Below are 26486 nucleotides of genomic sequence, written 5' to 3' on the forward strand. Positions count from 1 at the left end.
CAGTAGATGATCAACCCTAGTGAATAAACAGTTATTAAACCTTTTTAGCATTATGGCACAAACAGCAAAACTTCCATGATGTTTTTTTTTACACAAGTGGAGAATCAAAAATGGCAAAATTATATTTTGAATGTGTCTTGTGCCACTAAAATGTTTAACGTTTCTTGTTTCCGCTCTGTGCATATGCGTGTGGTTCACACACCTACTCTAATATTAGCAAAGCAAAATTATCACTCTCTTATTATTTCAGGCTTCTTTTTTTCTCTCCAAGCTGCATTCTGACACATACTAAAATGTCAGAACTCTTGTGCTTCACCTTTGGTTTTTTGCATAATTCCAAGTTTGTTTGTTTGTTTTTAGGGGTTTTTTTGTGGTGGCTACACAAACCAGAAACTTGTCTAGCAACCTTGTAGTCTCTGAAAGGTTGTGGAACCGTGATGGAAACGCACCTAGAAGAGACAAATCAATAATCAGCACACTAGTCAGGCAGAGTTGAACACTGCAACTGTAGAAGTAGTTGAGTAACACCACACCCAGTAAAATATGCAATAGCTTTGTTCCTTATGCATTGTTGCTTAGCACTAGGTCTTGCACAGCTGTGGTGCTCTCTTAAAGATGAAGATATTCCAAAATGGTTTGGTCGGTTTGAAGTCCGCTATGTATTACATGTATGAGGTAACCATTTATTGTATATTGAAAGCTCTGATTATTGCACCCTTCTTCTGCCTTGACCCCTAGATCCCTAAATGGACTTATTTGCTATATGTTGGGGGGTTGATCCTAGCACTAAGGGGTTAGTTGTAGGATTTGGCCAGTAGACAGCTGTTCTGCCCTTTAAAAAGATTAGTGTAAAGAAATTAGTCGTGTGCTCTTTAATCTGCTGTTTAACCATGTGAGCCACCTGAGGGCTGCCCCATCCTGCCCAATCCTTCTGCATTCCTCCCCACAAATGATCCTATAGGCATCAGATAACCTGCTCCTCTCGAACCTCGTAAACGTGCACCTAGATCAGGTTCACCATGCATTTTGCATGGGTTTTAGTCAGCCTTCTTAAGTTGGACCAAATTACAGCTATGAATTTGGGATCCCTGTATGTTTATTGTTCATATTTATTTATTGGAAATTTTAAGGCCCAAGATTTATAGAATTTTGGGCCCTAAGTCTGTTCTTGACCAGATGTTTGTTTAGCATATGACTAAAATGCAGACGCGGTTAAAAATGAGTTAATTTGTGAAAATCTATTTTATTTTATTTTTCCTTCAGTCACAGGTAAATTGCTAAAAACAGTTTAAACCGCAATCGGGTTTAATCTTTCAACTCAGTGTTTGTACTTGGTGAACCCTGAACACTCTGAAGCCTATCACTCAATCCTAGTCTGGTTATTCGACACCACCGATCCTTCAAAAATCAGCCTAAATTCAATATGGATACCTTAAATATCATGACGAGATTTAAAAAAAGTGCTACACCTAAAGTAACCTATTCCGAGCGCGAATGTATTATTGTCTAAAACATAAGCCAGTTCTATCTTACAGGTGCACTCACTAATTTTGTTTGGTCACACTGAGAATATTCTCCATTTTTTTGGAACCAAAGTTGATTTGAGTAGAAGTTCCACAATCAGGGCTCTTTTTTCCACTGGAAAATCAGTGAGGCAGAGGCAATGCTGGTCGGCTGCCCAGAGTGCACAGTTCGGAGGGGATCTCATGTTTCTCTCCCGCGTTTACCGAACAGAGCCTGCAGTATCACTCCACTCACCCATAACCATCCCTCCCTCCCCCCCTCACTCCCTGTGGCTCTGTTTCACTCCTCAATAGATAGCTTTCTATCAGTGCAAAAGAAACACTACACTGTTCGTGCTCTTGCGAATCAATGTTCCATGTGCTCACTGAGCGAGTGATTTTTAAACATCGTACATAAATTGAACCAGACCTCACTCAGCACCTTGTCCGGAACATTTATTGTTAGTTTGTCGGAGGTGAAAACATGTCGATTAATAACTTCACATAAAATAGGTACACCCTATTTTTATAAGGAGCAGCAATCAAGCGGCGGAAAAAGTGCGAGGCTCGGAGTGATGTGTGGAACACTTGGACTCTTTCCCAGGAGTCCAGTCAGAGCGCCTTCTCCCCTCAGTCCCATGCTGCATGGCTGACACTTTTATGCCGCTATGTCAATACTGACACCGCTATCTCCCAGATCTGTCCGTCGGCGGTTTAAATATACATTCCTGCTTTTGTCCGCTGGGTGGAAGTTATCGACAGGCCAAGACGTCTGTGGGCCGCCGTTATTTTTATTCCGAACGCCAATAGAGTTTGGCTGAAAACGCCGAACAGATGGCGACGGTTGCGGTAGATATCAAAATGTTTACGACTGCGAATAAACACGGCCTACTTTAAACCAGGAAAGTCGGATTCCTTTCGTCCACACCACAGATAGGGCCCCGCCACTCTGCTTTGGGTTAAAATATACAGTTGTCAGAAAATATTAACTGATGAAAGGAGGGAGTGGATTGGGTGAAGGGTCTGCCAAAGTCAGAGTGGTGTGACTGGTCACTTATCAGCAGCATTAATCTGCTTTGAGGCTGGTGTTCAGCAGACATAATACAGCGGACTGACTGACTGCTGACTGGCCTACAGGCGTTGACGGCTTGTTCCTTATCTCTGTATGGGAAGAAAAAGAATAGTAAGGGATGACAGGACAAACAGTGATAGAGTGATTTGGAGGGATGGAGGTGGAATGAAGGAGCGAGAAAGAAGAGGAAATGGTGGAGAGATTGAGTCGTCTGGTTCCTTTAGTCTTGTTAAGAAAGATAGCTTGAGAGCATGTATGAGAAGATACAGCGATGTTCTCCTTACATTTTTTAATATAAATGTGTCATTATATGGTTGTGCTAGACATATGTGATGTTTACACTTTAAGCCAGTAACCCCATTATTATTATTATCATTATTATTATTATTTTCTGATTTACTACAACTCATTTTATTTGGCAGCATGTGAAATGTAATGTAGAATCTGCCCTATTATACTGCCCTGCTCCTGTTAACATGCTTATCTTTAATGGGGAAGCAAACCACAAGGAGTGTTTGGCTTTTCTAAACTGAATCTGTTGTGTGTTCCAGGTCTCTGTATGCCACTGTGAATGTCTATTCCCAGGCCTGCTCCCACTGCTACAGCAACTGCTTTTACATCTTTTACAGCAACAAAATCACCCCTCTCCTGGACCTCCTTCTCCACCAACTAACGGTAGACCTTTCACGCACGACACACTTGTTTGCCATTAATCATGTTGCTCAGAACTATTATTGTTCCACTGTTGCATTATTGCTGTTTAACAAATCAGTTATATTATATAACAATTAATAATATAATACTAATTAATTTGATTATTTAAAATGTATTTATTTAATTGTAATTAAATTATGTTTAATAACCGTTTAATTGTTAAATGTTTCTGATATCGTTCCTTGTGCTTGAACAAACGTATCCTGTCCACCAGATGCGAGAGCAGAGCCAAAAAAGAACCCTAGCACATACATCACACGTCTAGTTTACATGAGTCACTGATTCATTGGGAGTTCTGGGAAAGCACTGTTGCTAGATTTAATTTCTTTCTGTCTGAGTGTTTATTATGTGATATCATTCAAAAGCTCCCACTGGTAGACAGATGTACGATAATGGGAGGGTTAATCTCACACCAAATACACCGATAAACACATGGGTTTGTAGTAGAAACAAGCAATTAGGAGAAATTTAGAGAAAGACTCAGTAAAAGCATGTATGTACAAGCCATAGATAGTACTGTTTCCTTCAAGACTAGAATGAAGTCATTTTTAGTTGTAAATGCAAAACTTGCAAAAAATGCAAAAGTGTGGTGTGTGCGCTCAATTCTAAACAAATAACACTTGGCAAATCCTTGAACCAGGTTTAGTGTGGTCTGGAAGTTCCAGTTTGGAGAAGTCATATTTCCTGTGGGCGTAGTAAGAGATGAGGTTCCTCTCAAAGCATTTGTTTACATGTGAATTAGCCCAGCAGCTAGTCAGACCTCTCACATAGTGATTCTGTCTGTTTGGTGAATTTTCAAAACATAAGAAATTGGAGCGTCATAAGGGATTTGTTTGTATTATTAACACCTGTATTTTCCATGCTGGCTTGCCACTAGATATACAAAATTTTACATGTTATAGACATTTGTTTGTTTCTGATTTATTTTGCTAAACCAAAAATGTAGCATTTACCTAAACTAACTGCTAAAGAAATACAAGATATCCTTCTGGATGCTGAAGTTAAGGTTCAGCTTAGCTGTCGGTATATTTAGTATTTATACCATAACACACAAATATAGTTCTGTGGTTAACTTTGTATATGGATATTAAGAGTGAGTGTGTGTAGTGCCGGGCAGCCATGGCGTCTCTCTCCCCTTCCCCTCCTGTAATTAGATTTGTTAAGAATGTAGCAGGCTTTGCCTGATTTGTCAGTGTTCTTATTTGTCCCTCAGTTAAAGCTGACATCTGACCATTGGCTGTACTAGCGCTGTATATTACTTCCTTCCACAGAATGACTGGCCCATGCCGAATCACACACCTCCTTGCCAAGCACTTATCTGATGATCAGACATCCGAGTTCTTTATTTAATGATCCGATCCAAGCTTTGGAAAAGTGTTTAGCAAAAGTGATGAAATGATACAGGAGCCTATATATAGAGAGCCTATAGTGCACGCACGTTATATATGCCAGGATTGCTTTTTAATGGAATGAAAATCATAACCCCAGCCAGAAGATTCAAAAACGCTTAAATCAAAGTAAGCACTCATTAGTATCTGTTAAGTCCAGCAATCTTCACTCGGGGGTAGGGTCTGCGTGCCAGTTACATGATGCCACTAGCAGCACCCTGCCAGGCTTCTTGTATGCCCCTTGCTGGCATGCCACCAGTGACAGTGTCACTCTGAGTTTAACAGTCAGTTTATAGCCCAGAGCTGATGAATAATAAATAAGACGCGTGTTGTTATTTATGTCTCGGAGGATCAGGATTCCAACCAAAGACTAATGGTATGTGCCTGAAAACAAAGAGGAAGGGATCGTTTTTATTTGCACCCCCCTGACTTAATTGGACAGGCTTTAAAATGCACACTGAGGTTTAAATGTCCTCGTCTATTGTGCAGTTGATATTGAGACTGCAGGAGCTAACGTTGAATGAGCTCAGATACATATCACTGCCAAGATTAGAGGTAAAGGCAAGCTTTGCTTCAGTGGGTTAGACCTACAGTCAAGATAAAGGGTTAGATTTTCAAAACTCACATCACTGATCTGAAACCTTATTTAGTGATGTTAGAGTTAAGTCTATTAGGCGTTAATATTCCATCTCTGGATAAAAAAGGATTTGTCTAGCTGAGTCTGAAGTGATGTATAAAGATCTATTATGCATTTTGTGACACTGTTCCAGCCTAATAAACATAGCACTTTTCAGTGGCTCTTATTCTTAAACAACTACTCACACACACTCTCTCTCAAAGACATACACACTTGCAATCTCCCACTTCTTCCCTTACTGCTTCTCTCACTCATTTTTAATCTTCCATCTCCTATCTGTCATGTTGTTAGCTCTATGTTCCTGAGGAGGATAAGTCCATCTTTGGCCGCACTGTGAACAAACAGATTTTTGAGGGTTTGACTACCGGTCTGCTCCAGACCATTGCTACAGTTGTGAATCATCTAGAACCTGCTGAACTGGAAGCTGGAAAGAGTTCTTCCTGGATCTGGTCCCCCGATATGAAGACCAAGTCAGTCGAAAGCTTCACCTCCCGTGCTCAAGACCTCATCAGGTCAGTCTGTGTTTTAGTTATTTCATTTTTTATTCCCTTTTGTAAATGTCTTCTTTTCTGCCATATACACACATTCTTGTAGTGGAATATCTGCTCTTTTCAATTGGTACCCAGCCGAGTCCCTTTCTTTCTGATTTTTGCTCTGAAGCAGGAAGACATGCTGTTTTTTAACCTCCACATTCTTTCTCACAGATTCATGTTTAATGTGACATAGCTAGTAGTCTGTAAGGGGATTTCTGCTCAGTAAATTGTACCAGTAAAATATGAGTATTGGAAAGGATTCTTCTCTACAGGGAAAGCTCACTTGGAGACAAACCAGAAGCTTTTCCTGTATCTGGTATATTCACAATCATGGGACCAGATTTCAAGAAGCTGCTCCTGAAACCCTGTCCATGCCCATCATTTGACATTGTACAGAGGGAAGATTATGCAGCCATGTTCAAGCTTTGACATCACCCTGGTTTGGTGTCAGCCATTTCTGAATTATTGGCAGGCTTGTCATAGTTTACCCTTTTTAATACATACCACATATGCTCAAATCTCAAGTCCTTAAGTCTACTTCAGCCAAGAGGAGCTGCAGCCAAAATCTGTTTCTGGAATTGCACGACTTCCAGTTGAACTTGGTCTGAGAGCAAGAGGGCACGCAGGAGGGACCAAACTTTTGGTTTAGTCCCTATCCATGAAGAAAGACAGACTGCCTTGGAGTCCTAGTGGAACCCAAACTTCCCACAGTCTCACTTCACTTCTATACTTCCTCTGAGAAGAAGTGCCTCAGTGTCTCAGTGGCTTTGTGCCTAGCAAACATAAAGTGACCCAAACTATAAAGGTATCGTCTAGACAAGACTGACATGTTAACATTAAGAATAGTCTGTTTTGATACCAGAAAGATTTTTAATCCCACTCCAATAGGAATTCCGGCCAATTCCCATTCACCACCATTCCAAAACACCAACTGCCCCCACCACTACCCCAAGACCCCACCCCCCTGCGGATGCTACCAACCTCACAGTACTTGCTAATAGATTTAGTTTGGTTATATTTCTCAAAATGTAAATAATTAAATCATTCAAAACCACAGTGAGACAGCTCAGGATAGCACAGTTACTTTAAATACATGGATTAAAGAAGTAAGTCTGTCAGCCAGCGATGCACGACTCCACTCAAGCGCTTTATATCCATTCACCTTATCTCTCAAAAATGCCCACATTCTTGATGTTTTTGTACGTTCCAATGTACATTCGTCATTCGTCAGTTCCAATACAAATCTTTATTCTAGTCCTGCTAGAAGAGATGAAACAGAATTCAGAATTCATATTTGATGATGAAATGGAAAAAGAATTATGTAATAAGGGTTTTGAACAATTTACAAATCCAGTGTAACAATTTGTTACCCTCCCATTGTTCTTAGGCAAACACTTTGGCCCTTTTTTCACTGAGACCTAAACTTTGTAAGGCTGCACCATCATGTGTGTTAAAGCTCCTTTCGGCTTCATTCAAGCCAGGATAAGGTAATAACAAGTGGCTTTGGTTTAAGGCACAGGTGACCTACTGAAGGAAGGCGGGGCAGATGGAGAATCATAATTACCTGAGAAAACTTTGAGTGACAGCCATAACAAGGTGTGGAATGCCAGAGAAAGACACGAAGGAGAGTGCTCAATCATTTATTTTGTGTAGAGTTTATTGTGAGAGGAAGGAACTGGGAAACAATTTGCTAAATGGCTGCGTGAAAGAAATTTAGCTGTTTAGAGCTATGGAAAGGAGCTGTTGCTGTAGTGCAGATTCTAGCAGACACTGTTTCACTGAGAGGTCTGTTGATTGACATTGTGAAGCCTCCAGTCACTGGAGGAGGAAGGGGGTGGAGGGGACAGACATACCTGAGCTATGAGATACTACTCTAGTTCAGGAAGAGAAGATTGAACCACCCACCCCCACCTGGGCTGGCACATGGAGGCACAGTCTGCCCAATAATGCTGTAATTAGGTCTGATTTGTAGCTCGGAGGGTGGGGCTAACACCAACATGAGACCTGTCATTTGCCTGGACAAATGAGAGAGACGCGGACAATAGACAGGAGTGGCAGGCTCAGACGCGAGCTCCGATTTCCACTTTGTTGGATAAGTTGTGTGTAGACAGGACCAGTGCAACTGAATCTGTCGCCTAATTTCTGAGATTAGTTCTGAGTTATGTTGCATAATGTACTGAATATGAATGTTTTAACATGGATGAGTTAGTTTTGATCATATTCATATTCTAATCTATAGCCAGAATAGAGCCGATCTGTGATTCGGCCTTCATGTCAAAGAATTTTCAATGTTTCATTCCACATCAGCTCTCACAACATTACCTGGTGCCCATAAAAGCCTCGTCCAGCCTGCTGTGTTTCACACGTCGACACCTTATTGAAGTGTGAACTCCATAGAAATCCATTCAGATCGCATGCTTAGATTTCCCTTACACTCTCTTATGTTTAGAAGTATAATCTACAACAATTGTCTAGTCTGTAGGTGCAAAGCAAATAATAGGATATTCATTACACCACCACTGGGAACTAGAATCAACATAAATATGGTGTTTATTCAGTGTCTCCCATCTCATTCTCAAGTGTACTATGTTGTAATTATAGCTGTCCGAAGTATGATATCCCCAATCCCCACACATTCAATTGGCAGTCATTAATTCTCTTGATTTAAAAGCGACATGCTCCCAGACATGTTGCTTATATGTTATAAATTCTAGATTCCTATAAAATTCTATATACATGTTAAATTTGTTTGTGAACATATACATTTTCATGAACCGACTAATATTACGTCTTGGTTTTCCTCAGCTATGTGGTGAACATGGGTGTGATTGACCAGCTGTACGGCTGCTTCCTGTCTGTGCAAGGCCCGGTCGATGAGAGTCCTAAAATGTCTGCCTTTCTGGAGCAGGCTACAGCTTTCCTCCTTGCCCTGTGCAAGTTGTGTTTTGTTGTGAACGGCCGGTGAGTGGCATCTCTATCTTTCTTCTTGTCTCTTCCTGATGTGCTATAACACAGATACCAGAATGTCATCAATCACTAGTTGTTCATCTAGTTCCATCTCGCTCATTGTAAACTCCTGCTTTCAGCCCACCCACACACGTGTCTGTCTGTGTAATGTGTGTACGTGTATGTATGTATATATGTATGTGAGCGTGTGTTCATTGACAATGGCAAGCTCCATGAGCCCAAACTCTGAGGAATTCCTGGCAGTGACTCAACTCTGTATCTCCTTTTCCCCTTTATAAAACCTTTCATGTCTGGAACACTTAAAAAGTGTACCTTCTTAAATGTTGAGTGTCTTTGTGTCTGCATGTGTTTATTGATATTGTTAGGTCTGTCTCGGTCATGTTGACCAGCCCTGCCCTCGCCGCTGTGCCCAGCCCTGTACATGTCCAGCTGCTGTGTGCTGTAACACTGTCCAGCTGTTTAACACCATTCTCTCCCTCTCCCCAACTCCATGTCACTAAATATCTGTGAGAAACCCCAGCAACAACAGCTCTCCACTTTTAATAGCTCCACTCCACATTGCCATATAATAATCAACATGCTTCTAATTCAGCCATCTATTTCTCTGTACAACTATTATTCACTAGGTGCGAAGCCAGAAAGTCATTCCAGTTAGAAATATGGTGTGAATGTTTTGAAGTGTTTCAGCTCTCTGTTGCTTGCTGTGTCGTGGGATTTGCTTGACAGAGGGGGTCATGTAGATACACAGTTGTTAATTTCCACACTCCATGCTTGGTTGACTTCATGTAACAGCATGCACAGTGGGGTAACATCTAGAGGGCAGGCAAACCCCCGTTCATTAACTCTAAACCACAGTGTGGGTTGATGTGCTATACTAATAATTACCTGTCATGAGCTGAATTGTGCTCATTGATGGCTGCTGATCTGTTGCTGAATGGTAAGATCCTTATCTTCCATCTTTTTCTTTGTGTTGTATTTCTCTCTCTCCACAGTGGTTTATTTTGAATTTAAACTGCCACGTTTTTCTTCCCGGTTAACTGTAAATCAGGTAGACAATAGCTGCATTAGCACAGGTTCAGCTGTAAGGATGGTTGAATCATGCAGGCTGATTCAGGGTTGGTGAGCAGGCTCAGATTGCCACTGTCAGGCCTTCACTTTCATCCCACGTGCTGGCTGTGTCCCAGTCAGGGGATGTGGAACCTGTCATGCAGAGTCACAGTGAGAAAGAACTGAGTCTTTGTTCCCTCACACAGACGCTAATCCTAAGTGTCTGCGCAAGTCGGGCTACCCTGAGAACTGCTTTAGGATTTTGACTCTTATATGTATGCTAAGGATTTGGTTTTGGGTGAACTGATCCCAGAACAGCTTTATAAGCTCAAAACTGTGCCCTTCTTTCACTCATTAGGGTGTGTGTTGTTGGGTTCTCAACATCAAGATCCTGGCATTATCTTTAGTGTCATTTCAGGTGCACATTATCCCACTGTGCTGATCTTGGAAATGTTCCTATCCAAATACTAACCTCCGTCATTAGAGAAATGGCAAAGCAGATCTCAGATCAGCCTGATAAGGCAGCCTCACCACTGCCTGTATAATTTGTGACTAGGGTGTGGAGTTACCAAGCCTGTTAATCCGCCCGGCGTTGTCCAGGCTAATACACAAACATGCTGTCTTAAATCCCCTAAGATGGGCTGTAATTAAATGTGCTGGAGTGCAGAAGGGCCTGAGACAGTAGTTTGTATTGTGAAAGTGTCTTTTGGCTGTCAAAGTGCCTCATATATTTCAGTGATTTCATGGCATACCAAATGTTAGTGTTTGAGTGATTTTGAATGTAAGCCGCATTGCTTACAGTTTTCACGAATGCTAGTCGTCATTGCTTTGTTAAATTATACACCTCTTTCTTTCCTTGAACATGCAGACCCTGGTCTCAGATGGTCTTCTTCTTCTTCTTCTTCCTCTTCCTCTTCCTCAAACTGCAGTTTAGCTACTCCACAGCTTAGTTCTGATTCCTGCAGGACTGAACATGACCAGTTAAGCTTCTCTGTCCTGTAGGCGTGCTGTACAGACAAGCTTTGCCCCGTTATTTATATCCGAGTGGACAGGACCTGGTCTAGCAAGTAAATCTAGAAGCCACAGGGACCAGACTTCCCTCACTCCCTGCAACCTAGGTCTTTGACTCTTTGCGGTTAAGAAAGCAGCCGGCACCTCCTTGGGTTGTGAGACATTGAGCCGCTTGTCAGAGTCTCCTTCTCCAGCTGCCTCTCACCACTCCGACTTGGTGAAGAGCTGTCTCACATGTTTGGCTTTGTTTGAAAGGACTCCGGTTCAGATGAATGGTACATAAACAAGGGGGAGGTGGTTCTGCTTTCCTTGAAGATTTGATACGATGAGGGAACACCTTAGCTGAGGTTATAGCAATATTTCTGCCTCCATGTGTCTGACAAATGTTTAGAAATATTATTTAAAAATTGTGAAACAAACGTTTGTGTGTATGTGCCTATATTGGTGCATATTTTAATAAATGAATGTCACGGTTTGTTTGTCTTAGATCTGTTTACGTGCATTGAACATGTGTCAGCCACATATTTTCCTTTCAGTGCCCATAATGCATTTCTCAGAACCCCTTTTCATCTCTTTCCCAGCTCCTCCTGTATCTTTGACAATAAGCGGCAGGACCCTACTGGACTGACAGCGCTGCTACAGAACACTGACCTTGTTGGTGTGCTGCACATGCTGTATTGTATCCTGCTGCACAGCACCGAGTCTGGCAGTGTGGCATCGCTTCAGGAGCCCTACAGTCCTGCTGTGATCCAGGTGGCACTTCAGGGCTTGCGATTCCTCAACAGCTTTGCCCTGCTTGACCTCACTGCCTTCCAGGTACTCTACCAGTAGTGTTCTGCAGGATAGTGCTGCAAACCTTTAGTTGCCAGGCATCACTATGCAAGGAAGGATGCTTTGTATATTGATATGCTTTGTATCAATAATGAGTATATTGATACTGTGACCATCATATCAGATTGATGAATAAAGATCAATAAGTTTTAAATAATGTACATATCATAGACTTACAGAATTGGCATGAGCGTTCAGTCCGGGTTTACATGATGCATTTTCTAGTTTCTAGTTTGAGAGAATTTTAAACTGTTTGCAGTTAAAGTGTCCACCCTCTGTTCCAGTATGAACTGATGCTGATATGCAGTTGTGCTTATTTTTTATTATTTTGGCTTTATTTACATAAAGTTACACCATACTTCCTAGGTACAGTATTTTATTTTATTTTATTTACCTTCCTGAACTGAATGTGCAGTTGCTTTTTATCTGACAATCAAATAATAACAACTCTTGGATTACAGAAAAACAAATGAGAATTGTCAGCCTAACGTTCTGTATATTCATTTACGTTTAAAATAATTCTTCTCAAGTTCAAATAAAGCAAAAACTCAAATCACTTTTTATTAAAAAAAAAAAAAAAATCAGCTTCACATTTTTTCCCATTAAACCTGGCATAGTTGTTCTCAGTTACAACGTCTTAAAGAGAAAGCACCTGTTTTTAATCTGAAAGCTGTGCTGTGAAAATTTATCCTGATTTAATGTTTACTATATATATATAGCCTATAAGGGGTAACGTTGTTGTTTTTTCCTTTTTGATTGACATTAAACATTCGACACCAACCATTTGGCAGGACTAAAATCTTTTTTTTTTTTAACTACCAATGCAGATTATTGGCTAGTTCTTGTTTAATCCCATTTTGAATTGCTAGTGTGATGTTTATCCCAGGTTCCATGTATAATTCTCAGTCTCTATGCACTGCCTGGGGAACATTGTAGAGCACTGTAAAATACAGCTTTATGACATAAGAGCGGGTGCGTACACCCTTCTGTCCGTCTCTGCTATGAGGTTGGGCTCACTGCAGCCACACTGTCTGGCCAAAATTGTGTTTCAGGGCTTGTTTTTCTAGTGCACAAGGCAAGCCCACAGATTTGCCTTGAGCTAGCTGACAACGTGCCATGCTGAGCCCATCCCTCAAACATTCCAAACAGTACAGAGAAAAAAAAATGATGTCAAATCTCTCGAGGGCTTGTGAACGGACTAGCGAGTATACCTGTGCTCAGATATTCAGGCAGTAGTTTGACCGGCAGTGCTAATGATATGACCACTGCTAAACTCCCTGTACCACTGGCAGGCAATCACTATTTCTTCCTAGAACAAAGGGAACCCAATGGACATAAACACGCTTGACCCTTAACCCCAGACCAGTCGTGTTGAAGGCTTCGGGTCAGCTATGCGGATGGAGAGCGGCATTAAATGAAGCCTGTCCGGTCATACATTAGCCGGCCTGATGAAGAGTAAAGGATGGATTCATGATGGTAAATCACCATGTAAACAGTGAGGCGTGAGGGAGGAAGTGCGGGAAGTGTATGAATTATTTTAATGGGTTTCAGTAATTACTCACACTTTGTGTGTGCGTATCGTATGTGTGCAGCTTTCTTTTTACCATGCTCTCCATCTTATCCTTTCTATATTTAAAACAGCTGGTAGTCAAAGCGACACCAAAGTTTTATGAACATTTTAAATAATGCTGTTTTTTTGGGGGCTGTAGTTGTAATCACCTTGTGGTTTACATTAGCACACAGAGCTGACTAATAGGTTCATCGGAAGAGCTCAGCTCCTCCCCTCTCTTCTACTGTGACAGAAGAGTCTCTCATTGACATCCAATAGCTCTGTTCAACTTCTACATAATCTCTAGCCACTGTAAGAGAAAATCCTAATCGTGGCCTAAGGCCAACATGTCGGTCTGCATGCTAGTGTTGTGTTCTACATATTGAGTATTGAGCATTTAGAGCAAAGAGGCTCAGGTGAGATCCGACTCAGGTAGTGTTTAACTGATTTATTGCTGTGATATGTGGTGATTACACCACAGCAGTACTCCATGTACTGAACTCTAGACCCGAAAAGAAAATGTTGCATTTGCATTTAAACAATCATTACTCTTTATTGCGGTAAGGATTGTGGTGGAACCAGAGCCTCCCCCTAAGAACACTGGGTACAAGGTAGAAATCTGCAGCTATTAAAGTTACATGGTTATAGGTGTGTTTTGTTAGTGTAGACATTTAAAGCTGCTTTAATATAAAGTGTGTGTATATAAACCCAACATCATATCCCACAGCCTTGTTGCATTGGCATTATTTAGGTATTTTTGTTTGTGCCTGCTTACTCAGACCTTCCATCCTTAGCTCTCACACCCCACAGCTAATGTCAGTAGTCTCAGTGCTGACCCTGAGGCGCTTTGTCATACTGACATGTTTAATAAATACTGTCTGTGGCTCGGCTGATAGCATCTCCTCTATAGGGAGACTGGGGGGTCTGGAGTGGGACCTCTCTGTCTCCAGAGCTGTGGAAAGTCTCTCACAAGTCCTTCTCAACAACCCCAACTTTTTGTCCACTTTAAAAACCTTAGTTATCTTCTTATGGTCTAAAATGTACCATGTGTCTAACAGATAAACAGTTTAGAGAAGTCCGGTTAGGTTCAAGTAGGAGAAGTCTTTTTAAGCTGATGACTATGTAATCGTTGACCTTCATCTGCTTCCTTATTTGATTTGTCTGCTTTTGATCTTAATAAAAATGTAATAATCTGGGATCTGCAACTAACTTAATATTGTCATTGATGTTTTTCAGTCTGTTTTGGGAGCCGAGGGATTGTCTCTGGCTTTTAGACACATCGTGAGTTCTCTCCTGTGGTACTGCTCACAGAACAGCTCTGAGGAACTGCTGCATGAGGTCATTATCTGCGTAGGCTACTTCACTGTCAACCACCCAGACAACCAGGTAAGCATTGTGTGGACAGGTAAACACAACAGGCTGTTATAGTTGAGGGAAGAACAAACTGACTATCATTCCAGTTCCCAGTGGGGGTCTGTTATAGATGTAACATTGCTAAAAGCCGGCAGTTTACTACTGTTTATTACTGCAAGCTGCTTCTTCAACCTAAAAATGTAAGAACAGTCATAAAATAATACACAAATGGAAAGCTGATATTATAGTACATTTACAGCTTGTGTAATAATAATAATAATATTTAAAATATTCAAAGAATATATAAAGACTAAAGCATGACAGGCCGAATTGTAGAATGATTTGGTGTAGCCTGATGCATAATAACAACAGATACCCAAGCAAAGTGGATTATTATCCTATCTCAGCTCAGTATGAAATATTTTATTTGATTTATTTCATATAATGAATGACAAATCTGTTCATTTTAACCATTTATTGTTGCATTTATCACTGACAAACATTCATGAGATGTTACTTCCTGTGGTCACATGCGTTATAGCAGTTAATTAAGTTAATTAGACAAAAAACACAACTTGTCATGTTATTAAGAAACAGGAATATGCAAAGTCTTAAAGACTTCCTGTTACAAATCACCATACACAATATATATTCATTCTGTGTCTTACAGAAACATTACCTTAGCAACTATGACAAGTTTTTCTTTGTTAAATTGCATGTCATTAATCGATGTATTATTTCGGCTTAGATTTGGGGAGAATCTGCACCAAAACAACTGCTTTTGCGTTTTTGTGAATAATCGATAGATATGATGAACATATCATTGATTTAAAGCCACCACTTCTGCCAAGAGCTCCTGTTACCGAAAATTACTTTACACCTTCGGATTTGAGATGTCACACTGGGGTTCAGAGATCTGTAACGGATCCCCAGTGGGGAAACTTGCTGCTATTGGGAATCCTTTCCAAAAGAATCCATAACACATCACTAAACTGTTCCAAAACCAAAATGATTTTTTTTGTATAGTATAATAATTTTTATAAAACACAGATATTTTGTCCTTTTATGGTATTTTTCCTATTTATTTTTTATATTAGCGTTATTTTTGTAGAGATATTGTACTCTTTTGGTTCGTATGAGCAAAACTGATGGGTATGAATGTCATTTTAAAGCACTTGGTAAAAAAGCAAGGCTACTTGATTTCATGTCAGTTTGTGCTGGAATAAAATATATAACATTTAAGGAGATAATTAAAGTCAATGTCTATAGGGAAATCTTGTCCTCCAGCAATGTTAGTAAATTAAGACTAAAATAAATACAGTTCCATAGACTAACAGAATCCCACTGAGATCAAATCAGATTACAAAGGAGAACTGGACAAGAAGCTTGCCTAGTTTGGCATCTGATTAGATTTGGGCTTTGATTAGATTTTACATCTTTTTATTTTTATTTATATCTTACCATTCACTTTAATTATGAACACCTGTATATTCATGTTGTTACCTGATCAGCCAATGATGTGGTATAGTATTAAAATGCATTAAAAAAAATAAAAGGTGATCCTTTGACTGTGTGGCCTAAATGTTGGGGCCCAGACGCCTGGTTTGAGTTTTTCAGAAACTGATGATATTTTGGCATTTTCACACACAGCAGTCTCTAGAATTTACACAAAATTATATTTAAAAAAAAAAAAACAACAAAAAACATTTGAGTGAGCAACAGTTGTGTGTGGAAATGCCTTGTTGCTTGGTGATGGCACAGGAAATGGAAATTGAATATTCTTTACAAGTGTGGTGAGCAGAAAAGCATCTCAGCATGCACAAAACATTGAACAATTGAATGTTGTAATCTGAGGTCATAATTGCCACAGTTTGGATGTGTGTACAAGACAGCCTCGGATTCTTGGTCTTGGCTGACAGGACTGACCTGCATGGTCAGTGTGAAAAAATGTAGCTATCTATGTTCAAATCTAAGCAACTGCTGGATCTATAATGGCTTTAATTATCTCTATAAAACTTTGTAGGTGTGTGTGTTTCAGCCAGTCAGGCAATGTGTTGTTGAATTTAATCTAAAGGATGCTGGCTAACGTGAGTCATTTTGAAATTATCTTTCTGTGATCAACAACTATCATGTATGCAGGGCATGAAAAGTACTCCTGGAAAACGTTTGGGAAAATGTCTTTAAAAAGAGAGAAGTTTTTAGTGTTGGTAATAACGTTAATGCACTTTTACAAAAAATTGCATATATGATGCTTTGTGTGTGGCAAAGGTACACTTAATCTTCTGCAAGCTGTTCAGTAGATCATGAGCCAGATGTGCTTTCCTCCATACAAACAACTGATAAAAATGCTGAATAATGCAGCAGCTCTGGTACCCCTGTGCCATGTTCTGCCCTACCACATGGACAGGCTTTGTGGTTTTATTCTTGGCATTTTTGGCGCTTTAGCTGGAGGCGGAACATGCAGGCGAGGATCTTGGATCAGTGAGGTATGGAGCTCGGCCTGTGACAGCACTTCACTCACTCTTACAGGGTTCAGTTATGTGAGTCTCCTGAGGATTGAACGTCCTCGAGGGAGGGTCAGAGTCCGAGCAATTTATGGGCTTATTACAGATTCTAATTTAAAACATTTTTGCTGTTAATTAAAAAAAGGGCCTCTTATTTTATTACAGTTCAGTTCTCCTCTGCCACTCCAATCCAATCTAATTATTTTGATGTACGCAATTAGCATACCTTGGCCATTGTGGGGCTGATTTGCATATTATATTGGATAATTGAATGAGAGCTGAGGATTGAATTAAGGGGAGGAGTGACAGATGATTAGGCTTTGTGATCAGATAGGGGAAAGTTAACACAGCAACCAGACGGGGAAATACACCTCTTGCATATTCATTTATCCCCAGCCCACTTTGCTAATTTGAAAACTGCTCTGCAGGAAAGTGTTTAAATGTTCCAGGACACGAGCTGTTTTTTTTTTTTTTTTTATGCTACAATTTGACCAGGCTTCACGTTTTCATCATTTACAAAATTCCACCAAATTTGTCAGACGAAAAAACTTGCAGGACGTTTTGTTTTAATCTGTGCATTTTCTCAAACATTGCTGTTAAAACGTTTTTGGCATTCAATTTATGCAGATCACATTGTGAAAAGTATGTTACTCTTGTATTGCTTGGCAGTGGCTCAGAGGTTGCTGTGTGACCATGAGACTGTAGGGCAGTATAAATGAAGGACTTGCCTGGGCGATGGCCTTTCTCAGGCTAACGTAAGCAAAGGCAGGACACAAAGGCAGCCCTGACCCCAGACTCCTGACTCATATCGCTGATTCAGTTCCAGCTGCCTGTGTTTATATTTGTCCGTCTGAGAAATAATACTGCTCATAATATCAGCACAGGCTTTGAGGAATTGTGTGTGCACTGTATACCCTGCCTTCTCAGAGCATGTGTGTGTTACTCTGCCCCGTTTTCACTCAGACTTTGCTTGAGTGACGTACTGTAGAGGCTGTGAATTGTTTGTATTCGGGGGCAAAATTGGCTTGTGTTTGATCGTTTCTATGATGCTATTAATGAGAGCCTATGAGCTTGTTTTTTGCCAAGCTTCTAATCAAAGGTTCCGTTCAGCAATAAGTGCAAATCATTCATAATAGACTTTAAAGATAAATGTGAAACCTGTAATATATGTGTTTGTTTTGCATGACCTCGATTTATGAGTCAATCAACAACTGTTGCAAAGATCCTTTTTGATCGCTTTGTTTTCACATTGTCTCATGTCTGGAAAGCAGCCAAGCGGTGTTACTCACTGCAACATCCGATAAAAAGAACCAGAGACAACATCGTCCGTTGCGTTATCGGTATCCATGTACCGCAGTCCTAGTGTTTCACCCACTGCTGACGGATAGCATGGCAAAGGTGAACAAGCTGGTTAATGTAGACAGACACATTTCAGCATGGCACTTCTTTCAAAGAGCCAGGCTAAAACGGTTCTCGACACTCATCTCTACTTATCTCCCACTCGCTCCCTCTCTTTGCCACATTCAGGGCTATCTGCACTTCTCTCATACTGTCATCATATCCTAACAGCCATAACTCCAGCCATAGAGCTGGTCCTCTAATCCACAGCTAAACTGATGTTGAAATGTCAGCTTCAACAGTTTATTAAAGCTGAGATAACCCAACCCTTTGGGCCTTGTTGCTGGTGAGAGGTCTGTAGTAAACACAGGCACGGGGGTGGCCGCTCGTCATAGCTTCCGAGTGGCAGCAGAGAGGACGAAGCCTCTGCCAAGGACTGTGTGTGATTTACACATGCCGTCATCAGAAAACTGTGGTTTAACACACTCGAGTATAATATGTTGGGGTTTCTTTTTTTTTTCTGGATTTCTCTTTCATTTTTTGTTTAGCTTCCCATAAATCTCTCAGAATTTAGGGCCCCATTTAGGTCTAATGCTGGGTTTGAGTGCTGTCCAGGTCAGATGGGCTCCTGGTGAAGATCTCCCAGAGAGATTATCTTTCAAAGGATCGAAGTTGACGTTTGATTCAGTCAGGCAGTTGTAATAAATCACTGATCATTTGCCCTTTTTTCAAACAAACAGAGCTCTTAATGCTGTTTTGGTAAGAGGAACATTTTTCTCATATTGAGAAATGTTAACAAACCAGTCTCTTTTTATTGCGCTATTTTGTTCGTAATAATTATGCTCCTGCACTGTGTGCCGTCACAAAGTCTGGACAGAAAAAGGTTTGGTAACGTTCTTTGTGCGTTCTATCTGTGGGTGGTAGTCTTTGTTCACGTGTGTCTCACAAGTCATAACGTCCCATCCTGAGTGCCTCTTCAGCATCCTTATGAGTCGTTTACCCTTTACTCTTATCTGTGAGAGGTCTGTAACACCTCCTCTTCAACATTAGACTGTCTACTCACACACACACACTCACAAAATAATGAAACTTTCTCATAACTTATGATTTATATTTTGCTTTCAATAAATACATATGAAATAAGATTAAATACATTTATGTCGTTGTTTCCTACATTGTGCTCTGCATAGAGTTTAACCAGTACATTGGATTTTCGGAGCCTGACTTTCTTCCTCACTCTTATCAACACTCCATCAAAGAACAAACCCGGCCAGCTCAAGTCTCCTTCCTCTTCACCTTGGGCTATTCGGAGCCTGTGTTTGCGTTTCGGCGCATTAACTTTACACTCCCTTTGTTTTGAGTGGACAGGCCGGGAATTATGTAATAGACTTGCCATAAAAGTGTGGTTCTGTTTGAGAATCCCAAATGCTCTGTATTTAAGAAAACACAGGCCAGGCCTGGCCTCTCAGCTTCTTTATGACCATCTGTGCTTAAGCACGGGGGCTGTTTAAAAGCCCACCAGTACTTTTATTATGTCAGAGGCTGAATAAGATACGTATCCTCTGCTGTAGGACTACAACTCGGCAGCCATTTCTTTCCAGCTCATGCAGGAATCTGGAGCTAACCTCTGCTTTCTCTGCGCTGTACGTCTTCCTGCTGCGGACACTTGAGGGGGGACAATTTGTTTAGGTGTGTGAAGATGGAGTACTGCATGCTAGGGGATTATGAGACGGCTGCTTGATTTGTGGATGGAATGTCCACACAGATCCAGGCTCTGGCACTCTGCTACCCAGTGCACGCGTGCACGCACACACACACACAGCATTTTTTCTGAAGTTCAGATCTCCTTGGTGTATGTACAACAAGTGCCAAGTTCTAGTAAAGTAACTGTAAGCTGAGGTAATGTCAGCACTATGAAGCCTTACACTATGTAACAGCTGCCTAATTAAAAAGGACAAGAGCATGCATCTATACAGCTTCTGACTTTAGTCCAGAAGTGATAGTAGGGATTATTTCAGTCCTTCCCAGTTAAATAAAAAAAAAACCTCAGCCTTTCCACTCCATTTTGACATTGCACAGCTCTACTATTGAAAACAACCAGGTCTTTTTGAACGATTGCCTAATTCACTTGCACTGCTATGCTGGTGCAGGAAAATCACTTTTTCTCCTCTTTTTCTACATTCCTAAGGGAAACACTCATTAATTACCTGTTGGAGAGAAGCCACTGTATCACGGTGTTTGGTCAGCACATGCTGGTGGGCTCAGCGATCTGAAATTAGTCACCGATCAGCTGTTTTGAGCTTTTAGTATCATTAAAGGGACTCTGCGGTGGTTTGTTTTAGACACTCTGTAAAGCATCTTTAAACAGTCCCTCATGCAGGATGACACAGCCTGAGAACCTTTGAACACTGCTGTAGGACCGCACTGTGTATGGCTTTCACCTTGAAATGATAAAAGGGATGAGTTATCACTTTGTTTATCATGCTCTTAAAGCCCTTGAAGTGCATTATTAAAGGACAGAATGCATTGGAAAGAGTATTGTTAAGACTATTTTTACAAATCTTGTAAATCTTGGTAATTTATGTCACCCACTGCTGCGGGAATTTCACCTCACCCTTCTGGTTTGCATTTAGGGTTGATCTGCACTTGGAAGCTAGCGTGTATTGGGAGGTGGGTGGTTGAGGGGGTAATTGGTTCTTTCTCTGCCTCCCTCTCTATCTTCCACTCACTCTGTCTCACCTGTGAGGATTTACTGCAGTGACCTCCCAGCTGCCTGGTTTTGCCAGGTTCTCAGACTTTGGGCCGAAGGCCTCCGGCACCAGAAGCCGAGCCTGTGCTTTAATCAGGTCGGGGCTGAGAGCGATTTGATTTTAATGCTGGGGGGCTGGATTTGATGGTGTGATTGACTGCCCTGCTGAGGGGGGTGAGATGTTGCTGGTGAGAAACTCCATTAATGGTATTGCTTCATTTCTTAAAGTGGCAGAAGGGCGGGGTGAGAGAGAGAGAGAGACCATATGGGGGTCTTCCCTCCAAGCCCACACCGTTGCCCTAGTCATCCCCTTTTTTTTTTCTACTCGCCAGTTGATTCCTAGGTACTTATTCGCCCACACCCCATGATATTACCTCTGCTTGAACTTCAGTGGCACATTGATTGCTTGGGGCATTTTTTCCATAACTCTCTTATCATGATAATCACCGTGTGTCAGTTTCCTCTTTGCCTACGAATGAAGTGAAACAATGTGACTCAGAAGGCTGAACGTCTGCTCTCGAGCCACTGAAAGGAGCCTGAAAGCGTTCCGTGTACACTCGTGCCACAGAGGGGAGGTGCTGAGGCATCCCTAGCTGGGTTTATGGTGTGTAATTGTGTACTGAGAAGGCTGTGCCCTCTGTTTCTCCTCTTAATGGCTGTTTGTGTGTTGTTTTTAGTGGCAGATTTATGTGTGGGAGGGGCGCAAGGCGAGGCACTGATTTACTGCTAGGAGGTGCCATTTTCCTGATATGTGTATGTGCACACACTTTCTGCCTGTGTATTCCAGGTGATCGTGCAGTCTGGCCGGCAGCCCAGTGTGCTGCAGAAACTGTGTCTGCTACCTTTTCAGTACTTCAGCCACCCGCACCTCATCAAAGTGCTCTTCCCCTCACTTATCAGCGCCTGCTACAACAACCAGCAGAATAAAGTCATGCTGCAGCAAGAGATGAGCTGCGTGCTCTTGGCCACATTTATACAGGTATGTTATGTTCTGGGTTTACATACACTAAATACACATATCATTACAACTGTAGTGCAGGATACATTGATGGTATACTCCCTCACACTAAAGACTGACTCACACAGTTACATAAATTACCAACATATGTACTTTTTTCATTAATTTATATATATATATATATATATATATATATATATATATATATATATATATATATATATATATATATATATATATATATATATAATCCTACCACATTCTTGCACTTAAGTCATGTATCTGTAGCTGATGTTTGACTTCCAGTCTCACCAGCAGCACGTCCTGTGACCTGCAAAGCCCCCCTCTACTCCCAAACACACACCTTTCCACTGTTTCTGCACAATGTCAACGTTTGACTCTTATCTCTTCAAACTCTGGCTTTGTCTCTGTTCCTGCCCTTTTGTTTTTTTGCTGCTCTTGTTACCCTCCCTTTTCCAAAGAAGCAGCCTCCACTGCAAAGATGGATGGCTTCCTCTGTCGATTTGGGTGGATTTACCTGCCACCGGTTGAGCCTCTTGTAAACAGGCCGACTCCTTCATCTTCCCCCTGACAAGCTTCCCTGCACTGGCCCACAGCCTAGATTATTTATGTGGAGATTAGTGCTCACTTTGACAAGGACGGGCAATTGTCATGATATTCAAACAACAGGAAGATGCACAACATCCTGTACTATAATGTGTGATGGTTTTGTTCACAAGTTTCAAAAAGAATAGTAGTTTGTGAAGTTTGGTTAAAACCGTGATTGCTGATCCTTTTTTTCCATAACTGTAAGACAGAAAATTAAAACCACCTGCTTAATATTGTGTAGGTCCGCATTTTGCCACATAACAGTTCGGATCCGATTGCGATCTGGGGAAATCGGAGGCCAAGTCACCATCTTTGATTTTTTGTCATTCTTCAAACCATTCCTGAACCTTTCATACAGTGTGGTATGGTTCTTTATCCTTCTAAATGAGGCCAGTGCCATTAGAGTCAAGATATTATTATTAGATAATAATGTTGCCACAAAGAGGTTTACTTTGGTCTGCAGCAATGTTTAGGAGGGTGAAACGTGTCAAGGTAAATAACAACAAAAAAACATGAATGCCAGAACCCAGGTTTTCCCAACAGAACATTCCCAAGAGCTTCACACTGCATCCACCACACTACAACCTGGTGCCATCTCTTTCCAAAATAAGCGATATAAAAGCACACAACTGTCTGCATGATGTAAAAGGAAATGTGATTTATCAGACCTAGGGTTAGACCTAGGCCACCTTCTTCCATTGCTCCAAGACACAGCTCTGATGCTCACATGGCTATTGTAGGCACTTTCGACAGTGGGCTCAGGTCCACTTCCTGTGCAGCAAGTTGACCAGTGAGGTCATAGCAAGCATTAACTGCAGTCATTTTCACATCACCGGTCAGTGGTTTTAATATTATGGTTGATCGGTGTATAGCACATACTATACATAATATACAGTATGCAGGAGTCTTTACACATTTTTGATGATGTGTAAAATGTAAAAACTTACTAAAATACATAGTCACCCATTTAAATAAGACTAGACAAAGTTCCTTATTCTAAAGGTAATAATGATGATGTGCAAAACATACAGGTAATCATTCAAACACTGCAATGTACGCAGCAACTTGCGCTTAAGAAACGAACATGTCAAGGACCTTCAAAAATTAGGAAAAAAAAACAAAACAAAAACAGATGTATTTATCTGTAAACTGTGACAATCCACATATTTCTACACTTTCGAGTTGACTTTTATATTGGAACTATATGAGTTCAGATGAATTCTCAGGCAACACGTTTTTATCTGTACAGATACCAAAACCACCAAAGCAGAACCAGGAATTGTTTTGTTTTATTTGGGGTTTCCGAAAGGCAAAATACTAATTGTGTTAAAAAAAAAAAAAAAAGTATAGAAAAGTCTCCTTCGACTTAATTCAGAACAATTACAGACTTTATTGAGTTTTTTTCTTGCAGGATTGTGCCTCCAGTGAGATCCAGACTGACAACAGCCACTCAAACCCAGGTGCGTCATCTCACACATAATGAGCTTTATCTTATCCATTTTTCAGCCTCCTTGCTAGGTAGACAAGTATCTTTTGTGTAATTACCTGAATTATTATTGCTTGTCAGATAGATTGCATTCCATGCCTCTTGCCCCCCAGATAATTACATAATATTGATATTTCCCATTTGATCCCAATGTAAATGAAATGTGAGTAATACTTGTTTTTATTTAACCTCAATGAGAAACCCTTTGTTTGTGAGATGTGTTTGTATTCAGTGAGCTTTTCTCTCCATTTCTCTTATCCTCAGAGAGGAGCACTGCTCTGCCAAATTACTGTGAACTGGCCAACCGCTTCCCTCGAGATCAGTGGGACTCAGCGCTTCAGTTCTTCCTCAACAAGCAGGAAGAGTAAGCGAGAAGAGTAGCACGTGCTGGAATACACACAGAGTTCTTCAGTGCAAGCCCCAGAGCAGTACACAGCAGGCTACAGACTATTACATAGTCATTTGCTCCAGCACAATTTTCTTTAAGCACAATATCAAAAACTTTCACTTCGTCATTTCAATTACTATACATGGGCTTTTAGCCAAGTCTGGCAAGTATATGCCTGCACGTAGCAACTGATTTTTGGAACTGGATGTACTTAGATCTCTTTAATAACGGTGCATTTAACCAAATAACTACATAATAAATCGAGATTAACTTTTTGGATGAGTACACTGTAATAAACCGTCCTTACAATGCAAATACTTAAGGGCGGCATAACAAGTTGCGTTTATAAAGTTGTTTGACTGTACGAACCTATTTGCTATGTAAATATACAGTTATTAGGAGCTGTCAGTTTAAAGTGAAATCAGTTGTCTTCTGAATGAATGGATCTGTTGAAACAGATTTTTTTTGGAGTGCACAATAGTTTACTGTTCTTCTTCCCAAGTTGAATGTTGATTTTTGTGGTTTATTAATTGTACGGTTTGTATTTTGTTTTGTAAATAAAATGTGTTATTTCTTTAATTATAGGATTTATTGTATTTCTGTTCAGAGTACACCAAGTTACTGTTACAAGATTGTGTGTGAGCGAGCGCACGTGTGTGTGTGTGTGTTTGAGAGAGTGAGTGTTTGAGAGAGTGAGTGAGAGAGAAAGATAGAGATATTAAATTGCTATGCATAAAAAAAAAGAACAGTGAATTTTGTTTGTTAAAGTTTATAGTCTAGAGTCTGGACTTCTTTCCTATGTTTAATACATATTTATACAGCCTTATTATACATATTTACATTTAATTCATTTGCCACAAATGTCATGTAAGGTATATTTTAAATGACATTCGGTTGACTTTTTTCTTTGTATTTCTCCCTGAGAAGTGAAGCACTTTATTTGTAGAAACTGTTATTAAATATTAAAAAAATCCTGTGTTGTACCTTGTTGTCTTGTGTTTAATGATTACAAGATTGAAAATGATTTCAGTAGGGACATGTACATGGTAAGACGAGAAATGTTCGCACCATTGTTTGTTAGTATGATTGAAAATTGGTTTGTTGTTAGTCCACATAATTTCTCTCATGTCATTCAGAATATATGATGGAGACACAGTCCATGATTGTGCAGGCAGATGTTTATCTCCGTGCTTGTGTTTTTACTGTGGAGATGAGAACTGATCAGATGAGATATAAATCAGCTCTGCAAAATGTGATAATGAATGTAACGCTAACGTGTGCAAGCAGCACAAACGTGTCTGATTTTGAACAGTACTTGCTGAAGCAAAATCTGGAAACAAGCTGCTCTTTTTGGTTGAGCTGCAGGTTTTAACTCTAAAGTCTTGGTAGTGTAGATTTAGTTGTCTGTCTCCTGGATAAGCCACATTAAGACTGAAATTTGACATGTGGGCAAAACGGCACAGTGAAAGGGCTCAAAAACAGATCCAAGTCCTCGGTGTGGCCTCAGGGCACCACAAACAGCCGTGTGTGTTTTTTGTTTTGTTTTTTTATTTTTTAAATATATATTTTTTTAATAAACTGGTGTGCTTCCACCAGTTACCCACTGCTGCCTATGAGTCACTTTATACATTAGTGTGTCAACATGAGCTGGAGACTCTCAGGTCAGATCCTCCCCAGTCACTGTTTCTCACACACACACACACACACACACACACACACACACATATCTGTCTGTCCATTCAGAACTGTGTCTCCACAACAATAAATCTCTGTCAAGTATGTTTGTGTGTGAAGGCACAATGAGATGGTGTGTATATAAAAAATATACATATATATGTTTCAGCAGTTTC

The 26486-nt window shown here is 40.6% G+C and overlaps 1 protein-coding gene across 5 annotated transcripts in view; it reads left to right on the forward strand.

The window, feature by feature from the left end:
* The window catches only part of scaper (S-phase cyclin A-associated protein in the ER), a 92394-nt gene extending 67179 nt beyond the window's left edge, over positions 1-25215 (forward strand). For all 5 annotated transcript variants that reach the window (XM_047819813.1, XM_047819809.1, XM_047819812.1 and 2 more), the window contains 8 exons: positions 3126-3249; positions 5605-5825; positions 8652-8807; positions 11453-11687; positions 14488-14637; positions 21983-22174; positions 24174-24222; positions 24513-25215. In XM_047819813.1, coding sequence (XP_047675769.1) covers positions 3126-3249; positions 5605-5825; positions 8652-8807; positions 11453-11687; positions 14488-14637; positions 21983-22174; positions 24174-24222; positions 24513-24616 — 1231 coding nt within the window. In that variant the 3' untranslated portion in view covers positions 24617-25215. The remainder of the gene's footprint in view (positions 1-3125; positions 3250-5604; positions 5826-8651; positions 8808-11452; positions 11688-14487; positions 14638-21982; positions 22175-24173; positions 24223-24512) is intronic.
* Positions 25216-26486: the final 1271 nt, after the last annotated feature.

This window comes from Tachysurus fulvidraco, chromosome 10 (assembly GCF_022655615.1).
Source record: "Tachysurus fulvidraco isolate hzauxx_2018 chromosome 10, HZAU_PFXX_2.0, whole genome shotgun sequence".
NCBI classification, from domain to species: domain Eukaryota; kingdom Metazoa; phylum Chordata; class Actinopteri; order Siluriformes; family Bagridae; genus Tachysurus; species Tachysurus fulvidraco.